Below are 22,980 nucleotides of genomic sequence, written 5' to 3'. Positions count from 1 at the left end.
CTTCCTACCAAAGTCTGCATTGAATTTCATCTGGCATGTATTTGGCCATTCCATCAGCTTGTCTATTGAAGACAATCTGTGTCACCATTTACTACACTTCCCAGTTTTGTGTCATCTGCAAATTTAAAAGTTGTGTCTTGTTCCCCCAAGTACAAGTCATTCTTCTTCTTGAGTTGTCTGCCTGAACGTTGGTCCAAACCACAGCGCCACGAACTCCACTGTGGGAAGGGCAAGGAGGCAGATCCCAAATAAACCCCAGCCACAACAGGGATCGAACCCTGCACTAATCTGATCCACACCAGCCATCCAACCAAATGAGCCAACTGGCTCCCCTCAACCACCCCCCTCACCAGGAATCTGACTTGCTGTGGCAAAATATACTTTTACATTGTAGCCTGGAGCTATGGATAGTGATGGTAAAAGCCTCTTATGTAATTCCCACGCTCTCCATCCCATAACTGGCAGCTGTGACTCAGTCATCTAGGTTCTGTGGTGTGGCAATCCATCCCTAAATCTCCCTCTCCTCTTGTAATACCCTCCTCAAAATCTACTCTTTTGATCAGGCTTTCTTTCACCCCTCCTAACAACTCTTTGGTGAGTTGTCAATTTTTATCTGATTATGCGCCCAATGACTTCCACAGTAACCATAAGTATGTTGGGTGAGAACAGATTTGGACTTAGGCTCTAAATTGCCTCTCCATCAACCTCCTCGTCACAGCCTTAATTTCAAAGCTCATTGTGTCAGTTCGCACAGGAAGAGTGCCTACCTGGGTGAACTGCTAAGAGTCAGCATCTATATAGTGGGAGGAGAGAAAATTTGGAAAAGTTACTAACATCTGAATTGCTTCCTACCATCAGGTAATTGTGCCTTAAAGAAAGAGTTGATTTATGCACTCACCACACGATAGTGTTTTCCAGTTCTCAGAACATAGCTTTAGAATTTCTTTCAGAAACCAGCCCTAAAACCTCTCTCATCTCTGTTTACAGAGTGCTGCTTTACAACCTTTCCAAAGAGATTGATGATAAAGAGCTCAATAGCATAAAATTTATACTACAGGGAAGCAAGAAGAAATACCAGGACATTAAGGTAAGCTGGAGTGTATATCAGTCTGCTCCATTCATGTGTGTGTATTTTTAAGTTTGATGCACTGAATTTACTATTCCCTGTAGTTATTTCAATGGAAGTTGGTTTTTTGCTAAAATGTTGAGCTTAAACATTACTTCCTGGTAGCTGCCTTGATAAAGGCAATGTGTAACTGACTCATACCCAGCAAAAAGACTCAAGTTCAACGTCCAGTCTCTGTGAACTCATCTGGCAAGTGTGTAGCAATTGGCATCATGATTCTTGAACTAGCAAAAAGTTAGCGAGTGCTTCCACTCCTGATCGCTCTCCAGGGCCATGGCTGGAAAGCAATTGTGTGGACTTTGCATGGGACATGAATCGACTCAGTTGTGATGTCTCCACCTGATAAAATAGCCTGATGACACTCTCAGCCTGGATTGACATATGAAGAATAGGCTTTTTGAAGTACTGGATAGAGCCTGTGCCTGTATAACCATGACCTATTAAAGGTTATTACCTTCAGGACAGGATGGGAGAAAGTTGGAAATGTTTTAAAGAAACCTCACTGAGCTATTGAATAATGGAAGCTGTGCTTATGATTTGTTTTCCTTTAGAATTTTATGGAGGTCTGCATTGATCTGGAAAAAAAGGAACAACTTGCACCAAATAACCTACAGATTCTGCTGAAAGTCATGAAGGAAATTAAAAGATTTGATCTAAAGAGCAAACTGGAAAGCTATCAGAACATGACTTGGGATATGCAAGGTCTCATTCTGCATTTTATAGACCTGAGAGCTACTTTTTATTAGCAAACATTTGTTGTGATGACAAAGGCTATGCCTTCAGGTTTTTGACTAATGTGGTTGAGAATGGGAGCTTATTGATGTGGAGGCATGCTGGGGAAAAAGATCAATCAACTATTCAATCCAAAGTCAAAGTTCTCCCCAATATCTACAGTAAATGCATTCCATGAGTTTTAAGCTCCACCAAAAATAGTTAACTGTACATCCCTTCAGTTGTCATACTCTTTGCCAAAACTGGGTGTTTTGTATTTCAGTGAATCCTCCTCTTCTGTCTTGATGGTACAGTTACTCGCCTTCCTAAGGGAAAATCTGACCTTATTTGCCAGCTCTTATCTTGATGAAACTTATTGGCTGAGATCACTGCTGTTGATCCACTTTGTTCAACTGTTAAGGACAACATCAGATTTTATATCCGTCATGTGTGTTAGATCCTGTCACCTTTGGATGTCACTCAGAGATTACATCTCACAAGGCACAACAGTTAAATCACTACATCTTTACCTCCACCATGCCCATTGATCGGTTAAAGACAATTTTGTTGCTTCTTGAATACTACAAATACATGGTCTCTTCATGTCTCTAAAGTCTAAGCAATGGCTTCTGTCCTTTACCTTTTATGATTCCACTCTTAATCCTTCTTCACTTTTTTATACTCCATTGGTTTCACCATCTCCTATGACCTCAAAAACACCAACTTCTCCAGTACTTCTTTGGGAAGCCTTCTAAAAAGTTACTTTCCTTTGTTTCTGTCAGAACTTATTTTCCCATCAACAACTATTAACTGTCTATAAAGCATGTGTTCATCAGAGACGTGAATACAGCTTCCAAGTCTAGGGAAGGTCTTCTACAGATCTTGCAATCCTTGATTTCTGATGGGCAACCTTTGTATTTTTAATAAAAATAAACCTATGACTGTGGTCTCACATCCTTATTAAATGAAGATTCATCACACTGTTCTACTCTAATCTTTCCTCTTCTTGGGCCTCAAGACTACTTTGCTTTGTGAATTTTTCCCATCCTCTTACAACTGAAAGATTTTTAAAATCCTAAATTTGGCATCAACTTGCCGCTATTTACTAATTTGCTTTATCTTCTCTTACATTCTTCTTCAACTTGGTGGTGTTCTGTTTTATAGGTTTTGGTCCACCACTGTGGTTGCTCCATAGGGCTGCCAACTCCGGTTGGTGGCATTTTTGTTTGATTGTGTGACATCTGACCACGTGGCACATGACCAAGTAATGTCTGTCCACATCTGATTGTGTGGCAATCAAGCAACATTTGCTCACATGATTTATGCAAACATTATTGCATTTACCCTCTAAAGGTTGGAACCCCTGTGAGTTGAATATTTTTGCTTGTGGTTTTGCACCAGCAGCTGTTGTGCAACAAGTCCCAACAACCAAAAGGCCACCCATGAACAAACGGGGAAGAGGGCAAACGTGAGGGCGGGAAAGAGAGGAAACTCAAGGAACCCCTCGACATTTCTGACATCACCCCCTCAAAATTGACAGTCTCTAATTTTCAGAATCCTCACTTGCTGACAATCATTGATTGATGAGGCTCCCCCAACGCGATCCTTGAAAGTTATCATTTCTGAGTTCTCCTAAATACCATCTCTACAACCTCCCCAATATGGATGCAACTCTCTGCAAGTGGTATTGTGGAGTGGCGGGGAGTGAGGCAACACACACTGCGGCAGGAAACTCCCAGTCATTCCAAGAGAGTTGGGAATCCGAGTTGGTTCAGTAAAATAAAACTGCGCCCTACCACTTGGTTTACAGTAATTTACTGTGATGTTCACCGTGTAAACATGTTTTCCTTCATTTTTTTTTATAATGAGGCTAAACCACAAATGATACTAATTTTTTTTTACTTCAAGTTACACTTCCACAACAAGAAAGCAGGAGGCAACCAAAAGAGCCTAACCAAGGGATGTTCCCTACAATCAGCTGCCCTGCTCAGGCCGATGCACAATCAAATGTTTCAGAAAGTCACCAAGAAATTCAGCAAGCACCATCCACCGTAAGAGCATAAAGAATTATTGTGTCTGTCAAATAGGAGTGCGCGTAGGAAGTCATTCTATGGCATTGTCTTTTTGCTCATTCTAAGTCTGCTATCTTGCTTCTTCTGACACACTGGGCTGCAATACGTGATGGGCTGACAGGTCACAAGTAGATCCCAGAGCCTAGTTATGACCTGCAGGGATCTACACAGTTGCACCAAACTGTTGTGGGTTTAGAGCACCCATCTATGGATGACCACTTATGTATTTGAATTAGGCAGTTTAGTTTTGGAGATGGCCAGGCAATAGTTCTGAGAATTCAAAACTGGACAGGAAACTTTGGTTTTCAAGTACTGGATTTAAAATAAAAAGCAATATTAAAGTGCAAAACTGAAACCGCTCATGCATATGCAAAGAGTGTTTTATCTGTGCTCAATCAACCCTCAGTTCATCCATGTGTAGTCAAGGCATGTGACACAAAAACAAAATTACCTGGAAAAACTCAGCAGGTCTGGCAGCATCGGCGGAGAAGAAAAGAGTTGACGTTTCGAGTCCTCATGACCCTTCAGCAGAACTGTTCTGCTGAAGGGTCATGAGGACTCGAAACGTCAACTCTTTTCTTCTCCGCCAATGCTGCCAGACCTGCTGAGTTTTTCCAGGTAATTTTGTTTTTGTTTTGGATTTCCAGCATCCGCAGTAGTTTTTTGTTTTTAAGGCATGTGACAGTCTAACCCCACCACAATCATAGTTTTAGATCGGGTACAAGGCCCAGCAGATAGTGAGAAGCTTGAATTTGAGGGCTGTCCATCACTAACTGACCTCAGTTGGGTGCATTTCATAAGCCTGGTTATTCAAAGCATTCAGTAAAGACAAGATTGTAGCTCAAGAGAAGCACAAACTATGACTCTCAAACCTTGACTCTCAAGTCTTCCTGCATGAATCCCACTATCATTATAGGGAGATGAGTGGCTTACTCGCCTGCACTCTCAGTTTGCAGAGGATAAACGTTACTGAGCAGCTTGTTTGTTTCAGTGTGTCTCTCTCACTCTCACGACTGGGGCTAATTCTATTCTTGAGCTTCAAATCATTGTATGTAGTAATTTTCCAGCTGTTCTGCATTGCCACTGTCTAGATATTAAGACTCACACAAATACTACCTCCTCCTCTAACAAGTTTCTTTACTATTATTGTTTAGTTATTTGACCACATTACTTTTTCCTCTTCCAGATTTAGTGATGTTCTGCACTGTGATTCCTGGTCTGTCACGCTGGTTTCCTAATTTTAAAAAAACACAATTGTCTGCTGTTGCTAGAAGTGAAAGTTGGGGAAATAGATGAACACTAAACCAAAATTACAGTCAATGACCTAAATCTAAGATAGGGTGTACATATTGTGAGTTAATAAACTCCAACTCCAAGTAAAATTGGAAACTTCTCAAATTGAAGCATATTATCATCCTGGTGTAGACAATACACTCCAGTTCCTCTGGAGACCATTGGTCACAGAAGGCCTCAGACATAGCTGTGGAAGAGAGGCAACACGCAGTCACTATCCAGCATATCAGGGGTGCTAGCTTCACAGCCAAATAGCCTGCCAACATTGATCATCTGGCCTGATTTTACTCAGTCAAAACCCATTCATTTAACAGAGTTAAAATCGGTCCAGGCTGTCAACAGAGGAAGAAAGAACAGCCGAAAATGGATGAACAGATGCATCCAATTAAAATTGCTCTTTATTGTTTCTCACAGGCGGATGACCCAGCAGTGGAAAGGCCAAATCTCCAGCAAGCAGGAGGTTCAACTACAGAGAAGAGTGAGTGGAAATGGTTCCTTTTCCACAGCAGTTTTCTTTCCCTTTCCTTCCTGTAGACATGGATCTGCACCTGTGTAACAGTCAATCAGTACCGGTTACACCGTGCTACCTTGCCCAAAGGACCGTTCATATGCATGCCTAGAAAGTGAGCACCATCAGACATTTTGTTCATGAAGGGCATTGTGATCATGCCCCGACTCTCACTTGCAGTGCCAGTAAAGGTCCAGGATCAGAACCAGGAGCTGGCATATCCGCACCCCCCCCAACCCCCAAAAAACAAAGTGGCCACTGTAGTGTGCCAAATGCTGAGGTCAGCTACATCAATATAGATCAGACGTTGAACAAGGAACTCTGATCTTCATGGATCAGTGCCAGAATGATTAATGTATTTATCAACCACAAGATGCTCTTGACTCTGAACTAGCGCTACTTATACCTCCTGCTGTCTTTCTTTGCCCAATACTCAGGGCACTGTTCTATTTCACCATTTTTATTTCAATATGCTCCATTGAAGGCAGACTGTTGCTGGGTACAGTTCCAAGATGCCAAGTTCCATCCAATACCTCTCACAACTGGCCATTCCTCACTTCCCCATTTTTTGCCCAAAGGCACGGAAGTCAACTGAATCAGCCCTTACTGAGATGGATTAACACAACACAGGCCATCAATCAAACTCATGGCCTGGCTGACCACCTTTAAAATCCATGGTCTTGATCACTGGCACACCATGACAGGAGTGTGTACCATCTACCAGATACACTGCAGCAGCTCACCAAGGCTTCTTTGACGGCACCTCCCAAACCTGTGATTTCCCCCTCCTAAAAGGAAATGGGCTGCAAGTGCATGGGAACACTTCCACTTTCTCAAAGGTAAACAGGAATGGGCAATAAATGCTGGTGATGCCCACACCCTGTAAATGAAAAAAAAATTCTGATTTATCTTTTATTGTTAATTTGTTTTTCAGACGTATATGCCATGACCAAGCTGCACGGAGCTATGAAAGCAATACAAATGGGATCTACACCAGGTAATACCAACTAGTTTGTTTTTTCAAGGTTTGCACTGCTTTCCTTTTCTATCCTCCATTTTCTTCATAGTTCAGATAGCACCAGACCTACTGAGAAGAGAAACCAGTACAAGCCGCCCATAATATGATGATTCAACCAATTTTGAAGCAGGCAGTCTGGTTTTGAGGGTGGCTGTCTGGTCTTTTTTCCAACTGTAAAGATGTTGCTTTTGATCCCTCCTTTAAAATAAATGCTGCATGCAAGCGAACCCGGAGTTGTACCTCCACCAAACTGGTTTTGAAAAGGGCAAAAAATAGCAGCCCTGCTTGCTCCCATGCCCTCATTAATGCTAATGGCTTGAAGAAGGGTTTGTAGAGGTACCGATCAACTTTGCTGTCAGCTGTACAAGGAGTTTGGCCCAGTGACAAAATATGGGGCTGAGATAAATCTGTGAAATTCAAACTCACAGAAGAGAAATACAATATTTGGCCTCTTTTTAAGTCATGTTTCATACCTGAATTTGTGTCTATTGCTGCTGACGGTTTCCACATGCATGGATACTATTCTATTACATATATTCTATTACATGGTTGGTGGAATTACATTCACTGCATTAAACGTATATTTACCAAGACTTTTTTTTGTTTCTATTTAATCACTTAATATTCTCATTCATAATAAGAAGTCTTAGGAACAGCAAGTATTGTTAGGCCCAACTAGCTTGTTAGAACCATAGAACACTACAGCACAGAAAACAGGCCATTCAGCCCTTCTATTCTGTGCCAAAATATTATTCCGCTAATCCCATTGACCTGCACCCAGTCCATAAGCCTTCAGACCTCTCCCATCCATGTATCTATCCAATTTATTCTTAAAACTTGAGTGAGCCCGCATTTACCACGTCAGATGGCAGCTCGTTCCACACTCTCACCACTCTCTGAGTGAAGGAGTTCCCCCTAATGTTCCCCCTAAACCTTTCCCCTTTCACCCTAAAGCCATGTCCTCTCGTGTTTATCTCTCCTAATCTAAGTGGAAAGAGCCTACTCACATTTACTCTGTCTATACCTCTCATAATTTTGTAAACTTCTATCAAATCTCCCCTCATCCTTCTACGCTCCAAGGAATAAAGTTCTAACCTGTTTAATCTTTCCCTGTAACTCAACTCCTTAAGACCCGGCAACATCCTAGTCAATCTTCTCTGCACTCTTTCAATCTTAGTGATATCTTTCCTGTGGTTAGGCGACCAGAACTGCACACAATACTCCAAAGTTGGCATCACTAATGTCTTATACAACCTCACCATAACATCCCAACTCCTATACCCAATACTTTGATTTATGAAGGCCAGTATGCCAAAAGTTTTCTTTACAACCCTGTCTACCTGTGACGCCACTTTCAGGAAATTATGTATCTGAACTCCCAGATCCCTTTGTTTCTCCGCACTCCTCAGTGCCCTACCATTTACTTTGTATGACCTATCTTGGTTTGTCCTTCCAAAATGCAGCACCACCTCACACTTTTCTGCATTAAATTCCATCTGCCATTTTCTGGCCCAATTTTCCAGTTGGTTCAGATCCCTCTGCAAGCTTTGAAAGCCTTCCTCGCTGTCCACAATGCCTCCAATCTTAGTGTCATCAGCAAACTTGCTGATCCAATTTACCACATTATCATCCAAATCATTGATATAGACAACAAACAACAATGGTCCCAGCACAGATCCCTGAGGCACACCACTAGTCACAGACCTCCAGTCTGAGAAGCAATCATCCACTACCACTCTCTGTCTTCTCCCACACAGCCAATTTCGAATCCAGTTTACAACCTCTCCATGGATACCAAGTGTCTGAACCTTCTGAACTAACCTCCCATGTGGGACCTTGTCAAAGGCCTTACTAAAGTCCATGTAGACAACATCCACAGCCTTTCCTTCATCTACTTTCTTGGTAACCTCCTCGAAAAACTCTACAAGGTTTGTTAAACACAACCTACCACGCACAAAGCCATGCTGACTAGCCTTAATCAGCCCTTTGCTGTCCAAATAATTGTATATCCGATCTCTCAGAACACCTTCCAATAATTTACCTACTACTGACGTCAGGCTCACTGGCCTGTAATTACCTGGTTTATTTTTGGAGCCTTATTTAAACAACGGAACAACATGAGCTGCCCTCCAATCCTCCGGCACCTCACCCGTGGCTAAGGACATTTTAAATATTTCTGCCAGGGCCCCTGCAATTTCTACACCAGTCTCCCTCAAGGTCCGAGGGAATATCATGTCAGGCCCGGGGGATTTATCTACCTTTATTCACTGTAAGGCAGCAAGCACCTCCTCCTCTTTAATCTCTATATGTTCCATGACACTACTGCTTGTTTCCCTTCCTTATACACTGTGCCAGTTTCCTGAGTAAATACTGATGCAAAAAAACTGTTTAAGATCTCCCCCATCTCGTGAGGCTCCACACATAGACGACCACTCTGATCTTCAAGGGGACCATTTGTGTCCCTTACTATCCTTTTACTTTTAATATACTTGTAGAAACCCTTCGGGTTTACCTTCACATTATCTGCCAAAGCAACTTCTTGTCTTCTTTTTGCCTTCCTGATTTCCTTCTTTAGTATTTTCTATACTCTACAAGTACCTCATTTGCTCCATGTTGCCTATACCTGCTATACACCTCTCTCTTCTTCTTAACCAGATCGCCAATATCCCTTGAAAACCAAGGTTCCCTATGCCTGTTAACTTTGCCTTTAATCCTTACAGGAACATGCAAACTCTGCACTCTCAAAATCTCACCTTTGAATGCCTTCCACTTACTGAACACATCCTTGCCAGAAAACAACTTATCCCAATCCACTCTTCCTAGATCCTTTCTCATTTCCACAAAATTGGCCTTTCTCCAATTTAGAATCTCAACTTGAGGACCAGACCTATCCTTATCCATAATTAACTTAAAACTAATGACATTGTGGTCACTGGACCCAAAATGTTCACATGCACATACTTCTGTCACCTGACCTGTCTGGTTCCCTAATAGGAGATCAAGTATTGCATCCTCTCTCGTTGGTACCTCTATATATTGATTTAGAAAACTTTCCTGAACACATTTGACATACTCCAAGCCATCCAGCCCTTTTACAGTATGGGAGTCCCAGTCAATATGTGGAAAGTTAAAATCTCCTACTATCACAACTTTCTGTTTCTTACATCGGTCTGCTTTTTCTCTCTACAGATTTGCTCCTCCAATTCTCTCTGACTATTGGGCGGTCTATAATACAACCCTATTAGTGTGGTCACACCTTTCCCGTTCCTCAGCTCCACCCATATGGCCTCTGTAGACGAGCCCTCTGGGCTGTCCTGCTTACGCACAGCTGTGATATTTTCCCTGAGTAGTAATGCCACTCCTCCCCCTTTCATCCCTTCCCCCCATCACGTTTGAAACAACGGAACCCCGGAACATTGAACTGCCAGTCCTGCCCCTCCTGCAACCAAGTCTCACTAATAGCAATAATGTCGTAATCCCACGTGCCAATCCACGCCCTAAGCTCATCTGCCTTTCCGACAATACTCCTTGCATTGAAATAGATGCACCTGAGAACATTTCTATCCCGTACAAACCTTTGATTTCTGTCTATACATGCATTCCTCGCTTGACCTTTATCCTCCTCCACCTCACTATCTGCTCTAACACTCTGGTTCCCCTCCCCCTGCAAATCTAGTTTAAACCCCCCCGGAGCAGCACTAGCAAACCTACCCGCAAGGATGTTAGTCCCCCTCCAGTTCAGGTGCAAACCGTCCCGTCGGAACAGGTCCCACCTTCCCTGGAACAGAGCCCAATTGTCCAGAAACATGAAGCCCTCCCTCCTGCACCATCTCCTTAGCCACGTGTTTAGCTGCATTATCCTCCTATTTCTAGCCTCACTAGCACGTGGCACGGATATCACTCCTGAGATCGCAACTCTGTTATTGTTTCATCGATCAATTCCATCTGCCACCATATCCAACAATCTTTCTTTTCTCTTTCCAGAAATGCATCTGGCATTCTCTTAAAGCCATTTGTGCTCTTCATCAATGAGCTTTCTAGGGGCTCAGTTTGTCCTGTAGGTTCAAGCCAGCATATGCATGACTTGGAAATTAAGTGTAGGAATCTTGTAATTTAGTATTTATTAAGTGGATGGCTTCTGGAAGTTAATGTTTCTGATATGCAGATTTTTTTTAGCTTGTTAATAGCTCAAGTTCTAATTAACTCAGAGGGTTGGGTTTTTTGGAAGGGGTGGGGTCCGTACCCCCTGGAATAAAAGTTGGGAGCGAGCCTGCCTCAGCTTGGCTGGCTTGCCTCCTAGCCATTTCACAGCCCATCAGGTGAAGCAAGTCCCACCTCAAGAGCTACAGGCCAGTCAGGGAGCGAAGGAGGTTGGTGTGATGGAGCCTGGACTTTAAGGTAAGTCCAGGGTCTTGCTGGGGCCAGGCTGGCAGGCTCCAATGGGAGGGGCGGGGTGGCCGGTGTGTACAGGACATGGTGGAAGGGGAAAAGGTGATGTGGGAAAACTGGTGGGGGTTCTCTGATGAGCACAGGGGGATTGTAAAGCAGGCATCCCACCCCTCAACCTGCCACCAGCCCACTGAGTGAAACCTGCTGGGCTGCACACATGCAGGCATGGGTCTCTCCTGCCATGGGTAAAATCTGAGCGGAGATGGGAGGAGGCTCTTAAGTGGCCATTAATGGGCCAGTTAAGAGCCTCAGTTGACCCACAGGCCAACATGGGCCTCCCGGCACCTCCCCTGCCATTGATAAAATTGTTACGGGGATGGGCGGTTAGGTACCAGGAACAGCGGCCATCATGGCACCCAATTTTCTGTCCCCTACCCCCTATCTAGCCATACTGCCTGCCAACCCCTGCACCCCCCACAACCCAGGGTCTGTAAAATCTAGCCCAGAATTACTTCATTCTCTTACCACATTAACTCCTCCCATTTAAACCTGGCCGGAGGGTCAGGCAGAGCTCTAGTGGAGATAGAAGAAGAGGATTTGTCTGAATGAGGCCCTAGATTTTCTGATCACTACATTTCAGTGCTGGAGTTATCCCATTTATTTTAGATAAGTTAGATATCAGGTTGGGAGAGTAGCAAATGGCAAAGATAATGGGCAGAATTTTCCATGCCTGCTGGTGTCAGGCGTGTTTGGTGGCGTGAGTAGGGCTTCCACTTGCTGAATGTTCAGCTGGTGTGCGACCACCACAAATGCATCCTGCAGGTCTGCGAACAGTTCCCAGGGAGTGTCCACGACTTCTCAGTCGGTCTCAGATCCCTGACATCTTCCAGGGTCCACAGAGGCTGCAGAGATGGCTCCTCAGAGACAAAGGCTACCCACAGAGGATGTGGCTGATGACACTCATGTCACGGCCTCAGACTGCAGCAGAGAGAAGGTACAATGAGGCTCATGCAGCTCACACCTTGGCGGAGCAAACCATCAGGATGCCGAAAATGTGGTTCTGGTGCCTGGACCGGTCTAGTGGAGTCCTGCAATATAGTCCACAGAGAGTGTTACGCATCATCATCACCTGCTGCACCCTTTACAACCTGGTGCTGTAATGGGGAGAGGAGCAGGCTGAGGAGGAGATGGAGGAGCTGTGCCTCAGCGGGGATCAGGGTGACGAAATCCATGAAGGCAAGGATGATGGCTATGAGGCCATCACACTGACCAGACAAGGCAGGCATACTCGGGAGGCCTTCATAGTTGCTAGATTTGTGGAGGAAGATGACAACACGCAGTGAGGAGACACCAAAGATCCTCACATTGCATGTGTGAATGTTTGACTCAAGTCTGGCTGATGGCAGTGCACACACTTTCTGTGATAAGGCTCCTGTCATAGAGACGCAGCGGAGGCCTTAATAGTCATTCGATTCTAGGAGGATGATGACGTCATGCAGTGAGGATGCTCTGTAGATCTTCACATACACCCTCTGAATGTCTGACTCCTGTTTGGCCAAGTGTAGCTCGCTTGCATTCTGAGATCAGGGTCATATCATGGAGATGCAGCCATGAAACCTTAAGTGCACCTAATCCTTTGCCAGCCTTCTACACCTGAGCCCTTCAGGAGCACAGCGTCACCAGTCACAGATGCTGAAGAGATGGGGGTCCAGCCCCACCTCAAAGGTGCTGAGAGCACACAGAGAGAATGACAGAACTCTGTGACACCTGCCCAACAACATTCTGGTAGCAATGACAAGCACCATTGAAGAGCAGGCATCAGCAATGTGTCCAGTGAGTGTGAAGCCAGACCATTACTTTGGTCTGAAGTCTGCACAAAGAACAGGGAAGAGGTCCTGGATTGAGACACCTGCCTTTATCTTGTGCAGGAGCCAAGGTTTCACATCTGAGTGACACAAACACTGCTCATCAGAACAAGAAGCAATTCTTGAGAGTTTATTTACAATAGTGAACATTAGGTATAAGTGATTAACATCCATGCCCAGGCTGTGCAGCTACATTTTCTTAACCTTCCTAACCCTGCCACTAAGCCTTGGTGCTCTCCCGACATCCACAGCGGAGGTGGAGGCAGCCTGCTGACTGCTACGCCCTGTCTGTGATGACCTTGACGGGTGTCCTCTGGGGGGCTGAGACCTGGAGGGCTTGGCCTGCTTTTGGGGTCCTGCTGTATGGCAGTGGCTCCCTCCTCCCTGCAGAACTGGAGCTGCTGGGGTCACAGGAAGAAGGGATTTGGATGGGCTGGACACTCTCCGAGTCACCTGTGTGAATGGCCCCATTCTGATCCTCCTCCCTCTGGGTGCCCGAGAGTCCCTGGCTTATTCCTTGAGGAGAAGGGGAAGCTGAAGTGAGTCCGAGCTGCCCCGCACCTCTCTCGTGTTGACACTGCTGGAGGCCAAAAGTGGCGTCAGCGATGGAGTTAAGCCTGCGCAGCGGGCAGCCCCCATCCTGCCAGTGTTGACCTGGGTGCATTGGTATGCCGACATCTCAGCCATTTGGTGAATGGACTCCTCCGTCATGCCTTGCAATCCGAGGAGTGCAGCAGATATCCTTTCCTGATGTTCCCGAGCTTGCCTTTGCAGCTCCAGCAACCGAGGTATGACCGAGTCCAGAGGCTCATCATTTGACTCGGACTCAGCAGATTTCTGGACCTCAGCAGTCCTCCAAGTGCTGGGCACCTAGGAAGTCCCTGCCTCTACCTGCTGTGGATCAGACAGTGCGATATGCTCACCAGATTGTGACCCGTACTAAAACCAGGTCCCACCGAGGTGTGTGTCTCTGCGCTGGTGGAGGGAGTGGGTGAGCACTGTGATGGGTCTTCAATGAGGGTGCCTTCAGATTCTTCTTCCAAAGTGTCTTTGGAGCTTGATTGAAGGCCCTGGGTCAGCTGTTTCCCAGCTCTGTGCCTGCAAAAACAAGGAGAGATAATTAGTGCATGGCAGTGGTCGGTGAAACAGGACACGTCACTCACAGCATGGTTGAATGATGAATGTTGCACTGCTGGATCGTCGCTTGGTAAAGCACCGCCGACCTCACCATCAGCACAGGATCAGTCCAGATCGTCACTGGCCAGCTGGATGACTCAATTTTCAACGTCCATGAGGATTTTGATTTCAGACATTCCTCCACCAGTCTGCGACCTCTCCCTCTTGTTGTGTGCCAGCTTGTTCTGCACGAGTACAGGTGGGGACAGTGTAAGTGGGATGCCTGCCAGGCCAGATTATAAGTATGCGTGGCATGTGCGGGTGGTGAGTAGTCCCATGGATGGGATGAGGACATGATCCGCAGGGCAGATGAAGGTGTGTGTGAGAGAGTGAATGGTGATGTCCCTTGAACTGGTAGTGAGTGAGATCCCTGTGGATGTGTGGTGGGTTTGTGACTGTGAGAGTTGAGAGTGATGAGTAGAGTGACTTATCTTGGCGGATGGACAAGATCATTCATCGTCTTGCTATACTGGGTGGCTGTCCTCTTTTGCATGGTATTAGCACTGACCGCCGCTGCCACCGCCTCCCAAGCCAGATTGGTGATGTTGCTGCTCCTCCTGTGGCCAGAGAGGAGGTAGGGGATATCATAGCTGGCCTCCACGGCGTCGAAAAGGCGCACAAGGGATGTGTCACTAAACTGGGGGACTGCAGTTTTCCTGATTTTCAGGACTGTGTCTTCTGTACAGCAGTCCTGGGTTGGAAGCACTGAGGTGTGCACGTGACTGCACTTTAAATGTGGTGCCTGGCGTGAGGTAGCAGTGAGGTGATGGTGTGGCAGACGATTGAGAACCTACCTGCCATCGAAATGGTGTGTTTCCCAGGAATGCTCGATTAACGAAGCGGGATTGGGACAATACTGCACGAAAAGCCACCATTGCGGCCAGTGGGTAAAACGTTCTTTTTCCCGCCCACTACCGCACTTGGTGCAAATCTGGGACGATTCCGCCCGATAACTTTGGTATTTAGGGGCCACAGGTGATTATCTTTCTGGCTTGTTACTACCCCGTGCAGCACAAGTACTATAACAATCATCTGTCTGGACCTGAGTGCAGAAGAGGATGTGAGGAGAAATCTCCATCAACAGACTTGTAGCTAAACATTCATTTGCCATTGTAAATTGAAATGAAAGTGGGTACCACTCCGTGGATCGGGCGTTTCCAAACACCTAACAGGTCAGGCAGATTGGATTCACTGCTGGATCACTGAGTTTTCAAGTGCCTCTTGCACTGTGTCTCACCATATGTCAACTTCAATAGCAATGCAGCACCAGCTGGAGAGCAGACCCAATGTTCCCATCAGTGTGGGATTCCCCTATACAAAAGACACTATTAAATGTACTCGTCTGAGACCTCCTATTTCAGATACAGAAAGATTCTTCAATATTCAGATGGTATGTGGCTTAGAAACAATAATTTTATAAGTTAATGTTGGTTTTCTGGAATTACTCATGAAGCACACATATCTCTGGGGAATTTGGTTGGGAGAGAGGAAGCAAGACACTTCCTCATTAGTTCATACAGCTGAAGGGTCTGCATTTCATCAATCACTCTGAGGTTGAAATCATAAAGCAGTTCAGCAGCCCTCTAATTCCACATCTCAATCACCATATTCTAAAGAGGAACAAATGGTCACCTCATGATCAGTGGCTGAGTCACTAATACCATCCATGTTTCCAGGCTGGTTCTGATACCAGCGATGTAGATGGTACAGGATGTTGAGATTGTGTTTCTGGTTTTCTCTTCTTGGCTGAGTGGAATTTATGTTGCATAAAATAACCCAAACAAGATGTCACAGAATGAGCTCACGGTTGTTGTTATGCATACTGTTATTACATGCTGTGTTTCATGAGGAGTACAAAACTTGCTTTGAAATTACTGAAAATGATTACCATAGTGAAGATCTCAGGTTATCATTGTACAAAGCATTAGTGTTGTTGTCTCTGCATTTCACCAAATGCTGAAGTGTGTAGAAGATTAGGGTGTGCAGTGATTTAGCCACTGGCCATTTAATCTTGGCGGGTTAAAATCCAGCCCAGATTCACTTTGCTGGCTCTAAGGATCCTATTAGCAATGAGTTTAGGCAGTCTCAATGCAATTTCTTGTTGCCCACTACCCAAATTGCAAAACTCTGGACTCAATAGGCCACAGGATGGCTGGTCTTCAAATGGAAAATCTTCAAATGGAAAACTGTTGCCCTGGTCCAGTCGGGGGAACTCTTCTGAGGGTGGGACTGAGGTACATTCTGCAGCAGTGCAAAAGGAGCTTTAGTCTTTTTTTATTCATTCATGGGATGTGGGCTTCGCTGGCTGGACCAGCATTTATTGCCCATCCCTAGTTGCCCTTGAGAAGGTGGTAGTGAGCTGCCTTCTTGAACTGCTGCAGTCCATGCGGTGTGGCTACACCCACATTGCTGTTAGGAAGAGAGTTCCAGGATTTTGACCCAGTGACAGTGAAGGAACGGTGATATATTTCCAAGTCAGGATGGTGAGCGACCTGGAGGGGAACTTCTAGATGGTAGTGGTCGTGGGTTTGGAAGGTGCTGTCGAAGGAGCTTTGGTGAGTTCCTGCAGTGCATCTTGTAGACGGAACACACTGCTGCTACCGTGCGTTTGTGATGGAGGGAGTGAATGTTTGTGGATATGGTGCCAATCAAGCGGACTGCTTTGTCCTGGACGGTGTCCAGCTTCTTCAGTGTTGTAGGAGCTGCACTCATCCAGGCAAGTGAGGAGTATTCCATCACACTCCTGACTTGTGCGTGGTAGATGGTGGACAGGCTTTGGGGAGTCAGGAGGTGGGTTACTTGTCACATTATTTCTAGCCTCTCACCTGCTCTTGTAGCCACAGTGTTTATATGGCTAGTCCAGTTCAGTTTCTAGTCAATGGTAACCCCCAGGATGTTGATAGTGGGGGATTCAATGATGGTAATACCATTGAACATCAAGGGGCGATGGTTAGATTCTCTCTTGTTGGAGGTCGTCATTGCCTGACGCTTGTGTGGTGCGAATGTTACTTGCCGCTTGTCAACCCAAGCCTGGATATTGTCCAGGTTTTGCTGCATTTGGACATAGATTGCTTCAGTATCTGAGGAGTCACAAATGGTGTTGAAAGTTGTGCAATCATCAGCGAACATCCCCACTTCTGACCTTATGATGGAAGGAAGGCCATTGATGAAGCAGCTGAAGATGGTCGGGCCTTGACACTACCCTGAGGAACTCCTGTAGTGATGTCCTGGAGCTGAGATGACTGACCTCCAGCAACGATCTTCCATTGTGTTAGGCATGACTCCAACCAGCGGAGAGTTTACCCCCCGATTCCCACTGACTCCAGTTTTGCTAGGGCTCCTTGATGCCACACTCCGTCTGCCTTGATATCAAGGGCAGTCACTCTCACCTCACCTCGGAAGTTCAGCTCTTTTGTCCATGTTTGAACCAAGGTTGTAATGAGGTCAGGAGCTGAGTGGCCCTGGCGGAACCCAAACTGGGCATCAGTGAGCAGGTTATTGCTAAGCAAGTGCCACTTGATAGCACTGTTAATGACCCCTTCCATTACTTTACTGATGACGGAGAGTAGGCTGATGGGGCGGTTATTGGCCGGGTTGGATTTGTCCTGCTTTTTGTGTACAGGACATACCTGGGCAAATTTCCAAATAGCCGGGTAGATGCCAGTGTTGGAGCTGTACTGGAACAGCTTGGCTAGGGGTGTGGCAAGTTCTGGAGCACAAGTCTTCAGTACTATTGCCGGAATATTGTCAGGGCCCATAGCCTTTGCAGTATCCAGTGCCTTCAGCCGTTTCTTGATATCACGTGGAGTGAATCGAATTGGCTGAAGACTGGCATCTATGATGCTGGGGACTTCTGGAGGAGGCCGAGATAGATCATCCACTCAACACTTCTGGCTGAAGATTGTAGCAAATGCTTCAGCCTTATCCTTTACACTGATGTCCTGAGCTACTCCATCATTGAGGATGGGGATATTTGTGGAGCCTCCTCCTCCAGTGAGTTGTTTAATTGTCCACCACCATTCATGACTGGATGTGGCAGGACTGCAGAGCTTAGATCTGCTCCGTTGGTTTCGGGATCGCTTAGCTCTGTCTATCACTTGCTGCTTATGCTTTTTGGCACACAAGTAGTCCTGTGTTATAGCTTCACCAGGTTGACACCTCATTTTTAGGTATGCCTGGTGCTGATACTGGCATGCCCTCCTGCACTCTTCATTGAACCAGGGTTGATCCCCTGGCTTGATGTTAATGGTAGAGTGGGGGATATGCTGGGCCATGAGGTTATAGATTGTGTTCGAGTGCAATTCTGCTGCTGCTGATGGCCCACAGCACCTCATGGATGCCCAGTCTTAAGTTGCTAGATCTGTTTGAAATATATCCCATTTAGCACGGCAGTAGTGGCACACAACACGATCGAGGGTATCGTCAATGTGAAGCCAGGACTTCATCTCTACAACGACTGTGCTGCTACCGATACTGTCATGGACAGATGCAACTGCAGCAGGCAGGTTGGTGGGGATGAGGTCAAGTATGTTTTTCCCTCTTATTGGTTCCCTCACCATCAGCTGCAGGCCCAATCTAGCAGCTATGTCCGGTAGGACTCGGCCAGCTCAGTCAGTAGTGGTGCTACCGAGCCACTCTTGGTGATGGACATTGAAGTCCCCCACCCAGAGTACATTCTGCGCCCTTGCCACCCTCAGTGCTTTCTCTAAGTGGTGTTCAACATAGAGGAGCACTGATTCATCAGCTGAGGGAGGGCGGTATGTGGTAATCGGCAAGAGGTTTCCTTGCCCATGTTTGATCTGATGCCATAAGACTTCATGGGGTCCGAAATCGATGTTGAGGACTCCCAGGTCAACTCTCTCCCGACTGTATACCACTGTGCCGCCACCTCTGCTGGGTCTGTCCTGCCGGTGGCACAAGACACACCGAGGGATGGTGATGGTGGCGTCTGGGACATTATCTGTAAGATATGATTCCGTGAGGATGTCTATGTCAAGCTGTTGCTTGACTTGTCTATGAGACAGCTCTCCCAATTTTGGCACTAGCCACCAGATGTTAGTAAGGAGGACTTTGTAGGGTCAACAGGGCTAAGATTGCCATTGTTGTTTCCGGTGCCTAGGTCGATGCCGGATAGTCCGTCCAGTTTCATTCCTTTTTTGTGACTTTGTAGCGGTTTGTTACAACTGAGTGGCTTGCTAGGGCATTTCGGAGGGCATGTAAGAAAGAGTCAACCACATTGCTGTGTGTCTGGAGTCACATGGAGGCCAGACCAGGTAAGGACGACAGATTTCCTTCCCTGAAGGGCATTAATGAACCAGATGGGTTTTTACAAAAATCGACAATGGTTTCATGGTCATCATTAGACTTTTAATTCCAGATTTTTATTGAATTCAAATTCCACCATCTGCCGTGGCAGGATTCAAACCTGGGTCCTCAGAGCATTACCCTGGGTCACTAGTCCAGCAACAATACTGCCCTGCCATTGCCTCCCCCTAACCCATGTTGCACTGTTGCCCTCATCCAGTTGGGGGCACTCTTCTGAGGCTGGGACTGAGGTACATTCTGGAGCAGTGCAGGAGCTTTACACTTTATCTGACCCATGTTGCCCTGGTAGTGCTGGATGGGGCATTGTAGGAGTTTTGCTTGAATCTAACTTTTGTTGTACTTGCCCTGGGAATGTTATGCATACTGCTGGAGCCTCAACTTCTTACCATTTATATCAATGACTTAGATGAGGGGAGTGAAGGCATGGTAGTTAAATTTGCAGATAACACATAGGTAGAAAAGTATATTGTGAAGATTGGACCTAAGGAGGTTGCATCGGGTATAGATAAGTTGAGTGAGTGGGCAAAAAAATATGGCAGATGGAGTATAATGTGGGAAAATGTGAAGTTGTTCACTTTGGCAGGAAGAACAAAAAAGCAGATTATTACTTAAACGGAGAATGGCTGCAGAATTCCAAGCTGCAGAAGGATCTAGGTGTTCCGGTGCATGATGCAGTATGCAGGTACAGCAAGTAATTAAGGCTAATGGATGCTATTCTTTATTACAAGAAGAATCGAACACAAAAGTAATATGTTATGTTTCAGTTATACAGGACATTAATGAGACCACATCTTGAATATTGTGTGCAGTTTTGATCTCCTTATTTAATGTAGGATGTAAATGTGTTGCAGGCGGTTCAGAGGAGGTTCACTAGATTGATAATCTGGAATGAGCGGGTTGTCTTATTGGGAAAGATTAGACAGACTGGGCTTGTTTCCACTGGAGTTCAGAAGAATGAGGGTAACTTGATTGAAATATATAAAATCCTGAATGGTATTGACAAGGTGAACGTGGAAAGGATGTTTCCTTTTGTGGGTGAGTCCAGAACTAGTTTTTAAATTAGGGGTTGCCCTTTTAGGACAGATGAGAATTTTTTTCTCTCAGAGGGTTATGCAGCTTTGGAACTCTCTGCCTTAGAAGACAGTGGAGGCGGGGTCATTGATTATTTTTAAGGCGGAGGTAGATAGATACCCCCTCCTCACTGTCCAACGGCCCAAAACACTCCTTTCAAGTGAAGCAGCGCTTCACTTGCACTTCCCTCAATTTGGTCTACTGCATTCGCTGCTCCCAATGAGGTCTCTTCTACATTGGAGAGACCAAACGCAGACTGGGTGACCGCTTTGTGGAACGCCTTTGGTCTGTCCTCAAGCATGACCCAGACCTTCCTGTCGCTTGCCATTTGAACACACCATCCTGCTCTCACGCCCACATGTCCGTCCTTGGCCTGCTGCAATGTTCCAGTGAAGCTCAACGCAAACTGGAGGAACAGCACCTCATCTTCTGATTAGGCACTTTACAGCCTTCCGGATTTAACATTGAGTTCAACAACTTCAGGTCATGAACTCTCTCCTCCATCCTCACCCCCTTTGCGATCCCCTTTTTTTCAAATATTTTTTAATTTTTATATATGTATTTTTCCCCCCACCTATTTTTGTTATTAGTATTTTTAAGATGTATTTCCATTCATTGTTTTATCCCCACCTTTTAGCCTATTTCGATCTTTTTTCCCACGCCGTCCCCTCCCCGCACTCGACCCCCACTAGGGCCATCTGTCAGTTGCTCATTCTGCTTTTTACTCCTGTTGTCACCATTAGCACCTCCTTTAGCCAGTATCATCACCATCAACGCCCCTTCGACCTTTTGTTTATGACATCTTTTACAACATCGCCTTTGCCTCCACCTATCGCTGGCCTTCTATCCAACTTCACCTGTCCCACCCCACTTAAACAGTATACATTTCACCACATTTTTAATTCTCTTTAGTTCTGAAGAAGAGTCATATGGACTCAAAACGTTAACTCTGTCTTTCTCTCCACAGATGCTGTCAGACCTGCTGAGATTTTCCAGCAATTTTTGTTTTTGTTTCAGATTTCCAGCGTCCGCAGTATTTTGCTTTCATCTTAGTAGATAGATTCTTGTTAGGCAAGGGAATCAAAGGTAAAGGTAGATGGGAATGTGGAATTTGAAACACAAACAGATCAGCTTTGATCTTAATGAATGGTGGAGCAAGCTTGAGGGGCCAAATGGCCTATGTCTGCTCCTATTTCATATGTATGTATGCATGTTTGTATGTTTGATGGGATGTTGTAGATGGAGCTTTACTCTGTATCTATCCTGAGTTGCACCATCCGTGGGAGTCAGTGTAGAGAGAGCTTTACTCTGTGTCTAACTCATGTTGTACTTGCCTTGGGATCTATTGATGCCTGCACTGGATTCCTGTTCTGCTACCGAGCAGTAATATTACTGAAATTTTGGGCTTAGACTTTTTTTTAAAAATAGAATGTTATTTGACAACTCCCTGGTTCATATGATATTATAACAATCTCAACTACCCTACCACTCAAGTAACTACTTGGGAGGGGGGTGTTCATGGTGTGCTTTCCTAGATGGACAGTCATTGTTATGCCTTTAGGGTGGCCAAAGACAGAGAGAGAGAGAAGGCAGTGGCGATAGTTTAACATTTAAAATTAATTTATTCACTACTTAAATAAATTTGCTCTGTGAAAGACCAAAGCTTACTTTAATTTGTTGCATTATAAACAGACTTGCAAATTATCTTATTTTGTTCAATAAGCACAAATGGAGGATTGCACAGATACAGAGCAAATGTTTCCAAAACACCTCTCCCTACTCCCCAAACCACTTGAAAATTGCTGTGAGTTTGGCTATGTGTGAAATTTCACATCCTGCAGCATCATAATACTATTTTGCTCTCTCTGTCTGACTCACTCACCAGAGACTTCAAAAACCTCCGTTTTGGATGCAACATCTGCCCTTCCTCCAAGCCCCTCGCCGCAGACAAGTTCAAACTCGGAGGCAAATCAGTGCAACAGCCAGGTTGGTAAGACACAAGTGAACAGTGAGAACATTGAGCTCTCTCAAAGGCACTCCTGTATATTCTAAGAAAGTAAAGTTCCTCTCAGGCACCCCACACCCCTCACCATTCCCCATGACCTTGTCAGGCAGGTCATGCATTTGATCAATTGTCTCTGCTGAGTTGGTCACTTTCAGGCATCAGTGCTGATACAGTTGGCCTCAGTGTCCCAGGTGAGGGAGGGAGAATGAGATGTAACCACTAGGGGAAGGTTAGTATACCCGGAACCATAGCCCAGCAACAGTCCTTGCTTTCAGGAGAGCATATTAAAACAAAAATGGTGTAGCAGAATGGTGCCATAAGCAACATAAAATTAATTATTATTTTATGAGTAAGATCTCTTTGGGACTTATTTGGCAAAGTGAAAACCCTGCAATGAAAGATTGGAACCAAGACAATGCTG

At 45.4% G+C, this 22,980-nt stretch overlaps 2 protein-coding genes across 3 annotated transcripts in view; one reads left to right on the top strand and one right to left on the bottom strand.

Moving 5' to 3' along the window:
* The window catches only part of c11h21orf58 (chromosome 11 C21orf58 homolog), a 265,111-nt gene that overhangs the window by 148,971 nt on the left and 93,160 nt on the right, over positions 1-22,980 (bottom strand). The window lies entirely within an intron of this gene.
* LOC144686433 (caspase-8-like) overlaps positions 1-22,980 on the top strand; it is a 53,940-nt gene that overhangs the window by 20,137 nt on the left and 10,823 nt on the right. For both annotated transcript variants that reach the window (XM_078551635.1, XM_078551634.1), the window contains exons 3-8: positions 988-1,087; positions 1,678-1,828; positions 3,746-3,888; positions 5,617-5,680; positions 6,645-6,707; positions 22,440-22,540. In XM_078551635.1, coding sequence (XP_078407761.1) covers positions 988-1,087; positions 1,678-1,828; positions 3,746-3,888; positions 5,617-5,680; positions 6,645-6,707; positions 22,440-22,540 — 622 coding nt within the window. The remainder of the gene's footprint in view (positions 1-987; positions 1,088-1,677; positions 1,829-3,745; positions 3,889-5,616; positions 5,681-6,644; positions 6,708-22,439; positions 22,541-22,980) is intronic.

The sequence above is a fragment of the Cetorhinus maximus genome, chromosome 11, assembly GCF_964194155.1.
Source record: "Cetorhinus maximus chromosome 11, sCetMax3.hap1.1, whole genome shotgun sequence".
Lineage (NCBI taxonomy): Eukaryota > Metazoa > Chordata > Chondrichthyes > Lamniformes > Cetorhinidae > Cetorhinus > Cetorhinus maximus.
Note: the sequence above shows the minus strand (reverse complement) of the source record. Positions and strands in the feature narration are given on the sequence as shown.